Consider the following 11151-nt stretch of genomic DNA (forward strand, 5'->3'; position numbering starts at 1 on the left):
GTCAGGCGGGCCCAAGGCGCAGCAGCCTGAGCCCTGAAGGGCGGTGGGGCTGCCCCGGGCCGCTGCCGAGGGGGCGGCTCCGCGGGCCGTGGCGTCCAGGCCCCGTTCCCCCACCAACCCGCCGCAGTGGTACCGTCCCGGCCCCCTTCCCTCCCGGGGAATGGAGCAAACCACCGCAGCGACACCGGGGGCGGCGACCTCCGCGCATGCGCCGCGTGGCTAGGCGGAGCGCGCCCTAGTAACGGCCGCCTCTCCGCGCTGCCCGCCCGCGCGGCGGGGACCCCCGGCCCGGGCCCGCAGCTTCGTCTCCTTCGGGGTCCCCGGCGGTAGCCCCGGGTGGCCCTATGGAGAGGGGCCTGCGGAATGCCATAGTCTTCAATGCGTCCAAAGGGGAGACTTTCAGTCTCGCCAGCGGCTACAAATCCCTGCGCAAAAGGCTCCGCGGTAACTGGAAGATACAGAGGTGGGGGCGGCCTTCGGGGCGGCGCTGGGCAGCGTTTTTGTGGAGCGCTGGCGTGGAGAGGAGCCGCGTTTCTGTGGCCTGAGGGGCCAGCAGGGCCAGGGCAGTGCCCGGCCCCCTGTGCTCGCACTGGTGCGGCCGCACCACCAGCCCTGTGCGCAGGATCGGGCCCCTCGCTCCGGGGGGGACAGGGAGGGGCTGAGCGTGTCCAGGGACGGGCGGGGGCTGGGGCACAAGGCTGATGGGGGCGGCTGGGGGGGCTCAGCCTGGAGAGGAGGGGGCTCAGGGGGGAGCTGATCGCTCCCTACAACCACCTGAAAGGGGCTGTGGGCAGGGGGGTCGGTCTCTGCTCCCAGGTAACAAGCGACAGGACCAGAGGAAACAGCCTCCAGTTGCTCCAGGGGAGGCTTAGACTGGATCTGAGGAAAAACTTCTTCACCAAAAGGGTGGCCGAGCACTGGCACAGGCTGCCCAGGGAGGTGGTGGAGCCCCCATCCCCCTAGCAGTGCCTGGGGACATGGGTCAGTGGTGGGCTTGGCAGTGCTGGGGTAACGGTTGGACTCAATGATCGTAAAGGCCTTTTCCAACCAAAAATGTTCTATGAATCCTTTATAAGCAGGGTCGAAGGCACACTTAGTTTTCTTGGAGCTAGTGGAGAGGAGTCTTCCCTCAGTCTGCCCTGGCTGTGTGGATCCACCTCATCTCGGAGGGGGAGGCTGGCCACCCCTGAACGGAGAGGCTAGGCTACTGCACCTCACCCCGTGCAGCCCCCGGGATGGGGGTCGTGGCACCTGCATCTGTAGAGATAGCCTGAAATTGGTGTGTGGTCCACACTGAATAACTCAGTAGTCTTTGGGAACGTATATCTTAAGCTAAGATCTCTTTTGCATTGATTGCCCTCTGTGGATTAGCTGTAATTTCACTGTTGGATGCTATGCACCATTGTCTTCGGAGCTTCTAACTGTCTTATCAGTGGAAGAGATAAAGCATAAGTTACAAGGATGAAACTTCTTATACAGGTTTTTGAGTCTTAACATGATTCAGAGCTTGGGATAAAAGGAAAACAGCCCTTGTGCATGTGATGTTGCCTGCCTGTCCACTACAAAATGTGCCCAGAGAAAAAATAAGAAAAGACTGAGAGGAAGCTCATCAGCTGCGAAGTTTAATAGCAGCTATGACAATTTATAGCACTCCTGCATCTGCCATAGTACCTTGTTAGAGGGGCTACTATTTAGTGGGTTTAAATTTGTAAGGATTATTTTTGCTCAAGTTGGCAGCTTCAAACCCAGATAAAAGGATGCAATGCGATCCTTCTAATGTTGTGGTTCTGCACTATATCCAAGAATAACATATATCATTATTAATCTGTTTGTAGCTTAAAAGATGAGATCACATCTGAGAAACTTTTGGGGGTAAAATTGTGGATTACAGCAGGGCCAAGAGAAAAGTTCAGTGCTGCTGAGGTAAGAAGTCAGTAATTGTTTGCAGATTTGTTATGTTTTAAGATTTGCTTAATGTGAAATACAAAAGAACAACATAGACGACTTTGCAATAGTACTGCTTTAAATGAAGTTACACAAATTGGAATCTGAATGCTTTTGTCATAGGATCAAGTTAATTGTAAGCAGTCAACCATTTACCTTCCTTCATCTCAGTATAGCTTCTTGCAGTCTTGTGTGTAGCTTCCTTTACATGTATTTTTTTTAATTTTTGTTATCTTCTAGTTTTTGGTTCTGAAGAAATTCCTGGAGGATGGTGGAGCCATTCTGGTGATGCTAAGAGAAGGCGGAGAGTCCCGATACGGAACAAATATTAATTTTTTGTTAGAAGAATATGGGATAATTTTCAATAATGGTAATGAGGCTCACTGGTACCTTTTATTCATCCGTTTTCAGCAAAATCTGAAGAGCAGTTTCAGCCTTTGTAAATACAAGCCAAGCAGATCCCTCTCACCGAGTACCTTTTGGTCTAAGAGATTTTTTTTTCTTGAAATCTACATGTACATAATGTGATACTGGAGCACACTAAGGGCTTTCCATGGGCAGGGTGCCTTGATAACAGCTTAGCTATCTCCATTACTTTGCTGTAGTTGTTAGTTTTGATGGTATTTACTAACAAAAATTAATTCTAGTGACATTTCTTGGTTAAAAAGCCTTTCTTTTAAAACATTTTTCTATGCGTTTTAATGGATTGAATCACTTCATACTCACCCTGAATAAACAGTGGCACTTTTCTTTAGCAGACCAATAAAATGCCATTCATTAGGTTTTGTACTACAAATGTGAAAGAAACACAACAAACCATTTGTGTCTCAGTGTCCATAAAATATTTTTAGGGTCTTTGGTGGCATTTCTAGACTATGCCTTTTTTTGCATCAACAATATCTGATTCATTATGTGTTTGGAAGATGTATAAAGAAAATTAGAATTTGTAAAACTTGATATGTATTCTCTTAACTGGATCATCCTTTTGCCTATTCCACTTTGCAGAAGACATGGAGATGTGCTTGTTTTTCGTATTTTTATTTGAACTTGCAAATATATTCCTCTTCTAAATCTGTATGTCCAAAAGGAAATGGTAGCAAAGGCTGATTTGAATTCTTTTGGGAGCCACATGCTGGCTTTGTGGTGTTAGAAGCAAGTACCCAAGGAATCCAAGAGCTAAACTCATTTTTCTTTGATACATCTAGCACACTGCTCAGCTAAGATGTAAATTTCTTTTTTTTTTTTTTGTTCTGTCTTCAAGATGCTGTAGTACGAAATGTGTATTACAAGTACCACCACCCAAAAGAAGCACTGATCTCTGATGGAGTTTTGAATAGGTAAATATTTGGGGTATATAAGTCTTTACAGTAAACTCGTTATAATCGATATTGTTTTCGGTAAGTTTTGCTTTTCAACATCTTGTAGGGGATTCAGTGAAGCTGTAAGAAAAACAGTGCTTGAGACAACAGATGAAGATGGAAGTGAACATGACTCACAGTAAGTGTTTTCCTTTGAGGAGGCTGATGTGAAAATATTCAGAATAACTCAGAATTAGCAGGTTTGTAATCTAGCAGGAGTGTTTTGTGCTTGTGTTGAGGTTTTCTAATGTATTTCTTGTGTCAGTTTCTTGCCCCTCAAGGTTATATGTGGAAAGGAGAATCTCTTTAGTAGTACTTGATAACCGATGAAGGGGTAGGAGGTACAGTTTTGAAGAGAATTACTACTCTCCTGAACAGATCTCTTTTGCCCCTAGTCTGTGGATTTGAATTTTATTAAACTGTAAATATGAATAATCGCTAGATAGCGAGTGGTCTGGCTGCAGGCATGATCAGCCCTACATCTTTTAACAAATCTTAATTCAAGATAAGATTATCCAAATTATTGCAATTTTTAGTTTTCCATCCCTCTGTGCTGCAGAGGAGTGAAAAGGCATTTGGAGGAATACAGCTTTTCTGTGAATAAATATAAATGTTTGTATTCCTCCTTGCAGCTACTTTGTAGGCTAATAAATGACCACGTGGTTGATTACAAGGAAAAATGTTAAGAATATCTTACATAGTTTTGTTCCAGAATATATATTCATCTGTGAATTAAACATCCCTACCCTTCTCTCAGGTACAGCAACATGCAAACAGTGATTGTGAGTGTTCTTTGTTCTGTATTTAAGAGAAATTGTCAACCTGGAAAGACTGGTAGAAAGAGACCAAAATGTTGTTTTAATGATCTGAATGTGCAAAAGCATGCCTCTTGGCATTCCACCACCAGTGCACAAATACAGTTCACAGTTTAGGCAGACAAACTGAGTTTTATAAAAATGTCCAGCCCACCTGATACATGCAGGTACTTAGGGAGTTTCTGTATTTCCTGCAGAACTCTCACTTTCGTGTATCCTTTTGGTGCCACCCTGAATGTGATGAAACCAGCAGTGGCTATTCTGTCAACAGGATCTGTCTGCTTCCCGCTCAACAGGCCTGTTCTTGCTTTCTATCAGCACGAGGTATGATTCTGCATGTAAAAAACCATGCGTTCTCTTCCTACCCCACACCAAAAAAGAAAGAAAAGAAGGTGAAGAAATGGAAAGTAAGAGCAGAGGATGCTATCCAGTTATCCTGTTGTGGGTGAAGCATGTGGAATTCAGGTTAAAACCTCGTAAAATATGGGGTATGAAACATCAGAGATTTGTTAAACTGGAGCTGTTTGATGTATTTTCGAAACAGCAGTATTCATGGTTACATTACGCTAAGAGTTTCACAGTTGGTGCAGGGAATGTTAGAGGCTTTCTGGTTCTGTTGAGAACTTACTGTTTCTTATGTCAGTCCTTGTGGAAGGATTAAGGAGTACTCTTAGAGAAGAATTCCAAAGATGGTTCGTGAATGCATTTTCATGCATGTCTAATGTAGCTAAATCAAAATATAATAACCTACACGTTTTGCATTTCATCTTACAACTAATGGAATTACCAAACTCTTCTCTCATTAGCTGACATGGATATGTGCTATTGTGACATGTGTGCATGTCGCTGGCTTCTAGGCTTGTGTTCTGAACGTTGAAGAATAGGTTCCAGAAAGTTAATAATGCATTCATTTAATTTAATTGATTTTTTTACTTGATTGAAAAAGTGTTCTGCAGAAATAACCTAAGTGCAGCTATTGTTGATATTCTCTGGTGGGTTTTTTTCTTTGATTGCCAGCCAATTGTCTGTCTACTCTTATGAAATGCAGATCAGTATTTTTGATAAATCTATGAGCCTTGAAAGCATATACGCTTTAATGCTGCTATGCTCTTGTGAGCTTACCAAATGTGAAACTGCTTTTGTCACTATGTATTCCATAGTTTGCTGTTTCTTTAAATCACTTTGTAATTAGATGGCATTAACAATTGCCTCTCAAACTGTAATTTGGAAGGATATTTTGCTATATTCTTTGTTGATAGAGTCAAGGTGGAAAGATGGCAGCGCTGGGATCTTCCCATATGTTCAGTGATCAGTATCTAGATAAAGAAGAAAACGGTAAGATCATGGTAAGTTTTGTTTGTTTGCTTTTAAAAAAAACAAAACCCACAAAACACCTTAGTGGATCTTCACAGCACTTAGTAAGCAATGCAAACTTTGAGCATACATCTTAGAGCAAGACAGCTATGAAGCAGACTCAGTATGGAGATTCTAACCCATTAATAACATCCTGAGGAATTTGTTACAGCACAGCTAGCAAGAAGGAGTTTTAAAGATACGGTTTATTATTTATGATAGGACTCTGAAAAACTTCTCCTACTTCTGTTCACCACTTTGTTGTTATTAACATTTAAATATTAAGTATAGCAGGTTTTTTGTTTATTGATTTTTCTTAGTTTCTTCAGTGCTTGGTTATGGCTATGATTAATCATAAACCTTTGCATATATAGCTCCTGGTACCTGGAGACTGTAATGCACTTTCCAAGGCAGGGTATGTAACATTATGTGTAAGAAAGGGAGTTCCCTGCTGAGGCGTTTCTGAAAGTATGTACCTCATACAAAGATGCTCGTTGCCGTAATTCATTGCTTCCATATGTAAATACAAATCAAGTTGGCATTTTCTTCATAGATATTCTTTGATTTATTACCCATTTTCCCCTTTTTTTTCATGGTATGCTACTGAATAGATTTAATATGAATGTTTAAGTGTAATATAAGATTACTTGGACCCTCCTGAAGTTAATTAAGTTTTGCTCTTCTCCAGGATGTGCTTTTTCAGTGGCTCACAACATCAGATATCCATTTAAACCAGATGGATATGGAGGACCCTGAGGTAAGAGAGATCCATCACAAAGAGGAAAATAATAGCATGATCTAGCAGCACCAGTTTTTGCAAACTGTGTATTTAGCACAAAATGGTTAACAGCTAGATGGGTGCTGTTTATTTTTTCAGGGTCTCAGATTGAGTAGATAGATGGATTAGGCATGAAAAATAACAGTGTTGTAGCTCTCAGACTTAGATTGCTATTCATTATCATATCATATCATTTAATTTGTGAAAGTCTCTTTCCAATTTGCTGATGTTTATGAGATCATTTGCTGCTCCAGTGTAATAACTTTGCACTTCGCTCTGAGCCCTCAGACAAGGGGAACGTGCATGAAGACAGATGTTTTGTATATGAGTAGGGATCAACCTGTGTATCAATTTTAGTTTTTTTAACTAGTGTATGCAAACACTATTTCTATTTGGAAATATCATATGTGATAAAACTATATACTCTGTGTGCATAAAAAGAGCAACAGTCTTGCACAGTTGACTAGTAAGCAGTCTCTTAGAATTTTAAAGAATTAACAGAAATCCAGATACAACGTTCATGTGGCAAGTAGCTTTACAGCTAAAGAGAATAGTTTGCAGTTTACTAATCTAATAAGCTGTACTGCAAAGGGTCATACCTGTTAAAGAGTGGCATAATTATTTCTAGATGAGATTTTAGGTGAGATTTAAACCAAAAAGAGCCTATGTAAATGGGTTGGTCTTTTTAAATTATAGGTGTGCATAGCTCTGTGTGTGTCTATTCAGATTTCAGACTATACCATGCTCCCAGATACAGCTGCACTGTCTGAGCAACTGCGAGTCTGCCTGCAAGAAGGAGATGAGAACCCAAGAGACTTCACAAAGCTGTTTGATACATCCCTTTATCAGCTGGATACAACTGCCCTCCCTTCAGTTATCAAGTCAGCAGCTGTGATTTTTTTATTATTATTATTATTCATATATTCCATTCCGTATTCTGCATTTTCTCTTTGTGCTTAACTGTGTCTACTTAAGAGCAGAAGGAATTGTCTGTAGGCAGCATTCTGAATACGGACCTACCGGAAGATTGATTTGTACAGTGTGACAGTGACATTTTCTCTTCTTCTTGTCTTAGCTGTAGTTTCTGGCATTGGTTTTTTTCCTTTTTCGTGACTACTGCTGATTCAGTGAACTGATACATTTAGTAGAACTCTCTGCAGTGATGTTGGGTACTTCCTGGAGTGATAACTGAGAGCCTGGTGGTTGTTTCACATTTGAATTGCTTGGCCTTTACTGAAGGTGCATTTCATTCATCTTTGCATTTCCCAATAATTGTGTCTTGAGATTTATCTGCTGCTCAGTTTTACCAGTTTTGTATCGCTAGCAGCTTTGTCCCTAACTCATCTGTTACCCATATCATGTATGGACGTGTTGAATAGTGGCAGGCTTAACACAGATTCCATAAAATTCCCCTGTGTTGCAGACAGTGTCTCTTCTTGCTCTACATTTCTTGTTATTTTCACTAGATGGGAATTCATAGTGAGATCTCCCTTCTGATCCCATAATAATTTTTTTAAATACCTCGTGCTTATGGACTTGCTGAAAAACCTTTCTGAAATCCCAAGTTTGCTCTTTTTGAACTCGATCACTTTTTCTTCAGGCATGTTCATCCCTTTAAAAGTTGCTTGAAGAATTAAGTGTGATTTCTTTCTTTTTTATCATCTTATATACCCAACTATTGTTATATTCTTCTCTGTCATAATTTAACTAATTTGCTTGCTGTAGAAATCAGTTATTACTGATATGTAGTTCTCTAGGGTCCTTCTAAAATTAGACATCCCTTTTTTTTTTTAGTGCTATGCCTGTGCATAATGTTGACCCTGGTGTCTTCATAAAAAGTCAACTCTATAGCTTGCAAGTAGAAATGGATGTTATATCATTTCTTCTCTCGTACTTTGTTGTCTTCTGTGCTGCAGAGCTTATGAACAGCTGAATGTGAAACATGAACCCCTCCAACTCATTCAGCCTCAATTTGAGACTCCACTACCTGTTCTCCAGCCAGCCGTGAGTGATCCCCTTGCTAATACAGCACATGGAGAACCCTTTTGTTTCATGTAAAACCTGTGTGTCATTTCCATAGTTCTTTAAAACAAAAAATCTCCACCAAAACCAACCAACCAAAACAAAACAACAAAAAGAGAAAAGTGAGAAATGCTGTAGTAATAATTGATCACTTGGGAGTTGAATACATTGCAGCAACTATCTTTTAGGAAAGAGCACTTATTTACACTTCTGAATTTTATCAACAGAGCTTGAGAATGTATTATCTGGCACCATAGGAACGCCGTGTATATGGAATCCTTCAGCTGAGTAGCTGCTCCCAGCCCTGTGAGGTGCTGGTTCAGCCTTTGCTGTGGAAACAGAATGTGGTATTTCAGAAAGCAGTGGGGGTGTAAGTAACATCCTGACTGCTGCCAGGGGAGGAGCCAGTCTGTCCCACCCCTCTTACATCTCCCACAGCCTCTGGGGAGGTAGAAGGTAGAATATTGGTCTTTTACCACAAGGGCTGGCCAAAATTTTACCAGCAGAGATTTGGGCTGGCAGCAACAACATGAGCTATGGTGGTGTCAAACTTACTTTGAAAAGCAAGTGTCTTTGAGTATCTGAGTTTTGCCATTGTGGCTCCATCCTTCTTTACCTTGGCCACTGAGGAAACATTACTGGATGCTTATTAGCTGCAGGGGTGCAACTGAAAGTACTTTTTCATGTGCTGCTTTTTTAAAAACACAAGTCCAGCTTGTGGCATAAATGATGCCTGCATGAAAAAGAAAATACTTTTACTAGATTTGATGTGAATATGTTTCCAAGCTGAGCTGTTACAGTGAGCTTAATACCTCGGCTATCTCAACCATCACCTGGATCTCATGGAGCAAAACTGAAAACAAACTGTAAATGTAGTATGTCTAGTTGTGATGCTAGGTGATAGTTTTGGCATACTTGTGACTGAACTCTTTTGGAATATTCAGTTATTTTTACAAAATCTAAGTGGAATTTTTAAAAAGGTATACCTTTGTACTGTGGGCTGTGGAGTTGCATTTGACTTTATAAAAGGTTTCTTTAAGTCCAATCTAAGTCCAAAGCTATCATCTTAAAGATCTGTAAAGTGTAAGAAAAATACGTGGTGATAAACCATGCTAATTCTTCTCTTCAAGGTTTTTCCACCTGCTTTCAGAGAATTGCCTCCTCCCCCTCTGGAGCTGTTTGACTTGGATGAAACTTTTTCCTCTGAGAAAGCTCGTCTTGCAGAGATCACAAATAAATGTAAGTGGAGCAGACTGATTGTTCACACATTTATATATAAAGTCCCAGTTTTTGGAGGAAAATTTTATTATATTTAGTTTTAAAAAATGGACTTCATTTATGAAAACCCACTGCTGTCGCCCTAGGCCAAGAAACTGGAAGGCCTTGGAAACTGATAACATGACATTATGTACCGTGAAATTTTGTTTTGTTTGTTAACATGACATTTTATTTTGTTTCTACCTGTTGTTTCCTATATCGTGCGTAAGTTGCTTTATGCACTCTTGATTTATTTCACATCTTTTTGTGCTTTGAAGTTAAGTTGTTAAGATTATTCTAAACACACTTCAAGTCTAAACAAGATGAGAAAGTACAAGCTGCAGGAATATGTCATGGTTAGTCCACTGAACTTAGTTACAGGAGTCCCAGAATGCCAACAACAAATGGAGATTAAAGTTTTTGCCCAGCTGATATGGATATGTGTGATGTTCAACTGCCTTCTTCCCTGGGATGCTTGTTTAGGTACTGATGATGACCTGGAGTTTTACGTACGAAAATGCGGCGATATCCTAGGAGTAACAAGTAAACTCCCAAAGGAGAAGCAAGATGCCAAACATATCCTGGAGCACATCTTCTTCCAAGTGGTTGAATTTAAGAAACTGAATCAGGTATTTGTAATAAGAGAATTACAGGTGATTAGTTTAGTTTTATCAGCACTGAGGTTGATGTGTCTTTGTAGCAGCGACACTTGTCACAGGCAAGAGGTACAGTGATAAGTTAAGACATTTGTTGTACGTTGTTAGACCAGTGAAGTGTGATCCAGACCACCTATGACTGTTAATCTCTATAGAATGTGTAGTGCTCCACTTATTGTCTCATTATTTTAATTGGGGGGATTAATGTGTGCAAGTGTGGTTTTGGTAATTTCAGCTAAAGAGAGTTCATTAATGGTGCATTGAGTAAAAGCAGCGTGCCCTCTTGAATGTTCACAGTGCTCACTGATGCTACAATGTAGATGTGAAACCAGCATTGTTACTCGCAAGCAGTACTGTGCTGAAATAATTTTTCATAGTAAATTTGATATTTCAGAATCTGTTTGGAGCATTTTGGCAGATGAATTGATTCTGCTAATGAGTATTGTCTGTTTCTGAAATAGTGTAGTTAAGACAAAAATTGGACATTTTTACCCTATTGCTAAATTTTATTTTTTTTTTTCCTTTCCCTGCCCCCTCCTCCCCTTACCTAAGGAACATGATACTGACACAAGTGAAGTTGGATTCCAGAATGGTAACTGAGACCTGGCTATTCTCAGTTTGAGACAGATGTTTTAATAAAAACATACTTTTCCATTTTTTTCAACCTCTGTGTTCAGTATATTGATTGGGACTGTCTCAGTAGTTCACTGAATGTTTGGATCATTTACATGTCATTTTGGATAATTAATGCCTTTTGAGGAAGCGCTTGTATTTTGCAAGCACTTTCCAATAATTTCCTATTTTTCTACTTCTTTATTGAAACTGTAATTCTTTTTATATATGGAAAAAAAAACTTGTACTAAGAAAATGTGGTTTGGGTCCTTCTTTCTGGCTCTAGTATTTATTTTCTTGTAGTAAAGCTTATTGTGGGTTCTCCTGGTGCATACATAGTCCTTAATTGCACTGTG

The 11151-nt window shown here is 40.6% G+C and overlaps 1 protein-coding gene across 3 annotated transcripts; it reads left to right on the top strand.

The window, feature by feature from the left end:
• The first annotated feature begins 215 nt into the window (after nt 1–215).
• On the top strand, nt 216–10847 carry IFT52 (intraflagellar transport 52). Of its 3 annotated transcripts, XM_040608549.1 has the most exons (13): nt 216–463; nt 1836–1923; nt 2185–2314; nt 3206–3281; nt 3370–3441; nt 4315–4441; nt 5377–5463; nt 6159–6227; nt 6975–7129; nt 8165–8252; nt 9401–9509; nt 10011–10156; nt 10736–10847. In XM_040608549.1, the coding sequence occupies exons 1-13, from the start codon at nt 345–347 to the stop codon at nt 10781–10783; spliced, it is 1314 nt and encodes a 437-aa protein (XP_040464483.1). In that variant the 5' UTR covers nt 216–344; the 3' UTR covers nt 10784–10847. The 3 variants fall into 3 exon arrangements, with proteins under 3 accessions (XP_040464483.1, XP_040464484.1, XP_040464485.1); XM_040608550.1 differs by lacking the exon at nt 1836–1923 and having other exon boundaries at nt 355–463; XM_040608551.1 differs by lacking the exons at nt 216–463; nt 1836–1923; nt 2185–2314; nt 4315–4441 and having other exon boundaries at nt 3266–3281.
• Nucleotides 10848–11151: the final 304 nt, after the last annotated feature.

Source organism: Falco naumanni, chromosome 10 (genome assembly GCF_017639655.2).
Source record: "Falco naumanni isolate bFalNau1 chromosome 10, bFalNau1.pat, whole genome shotgun sequence".
NCBI lineage: Eukaryota > Metazoa > Chordata > Aves > Falconiformes > Falconidae > Falco > Falco naumanni.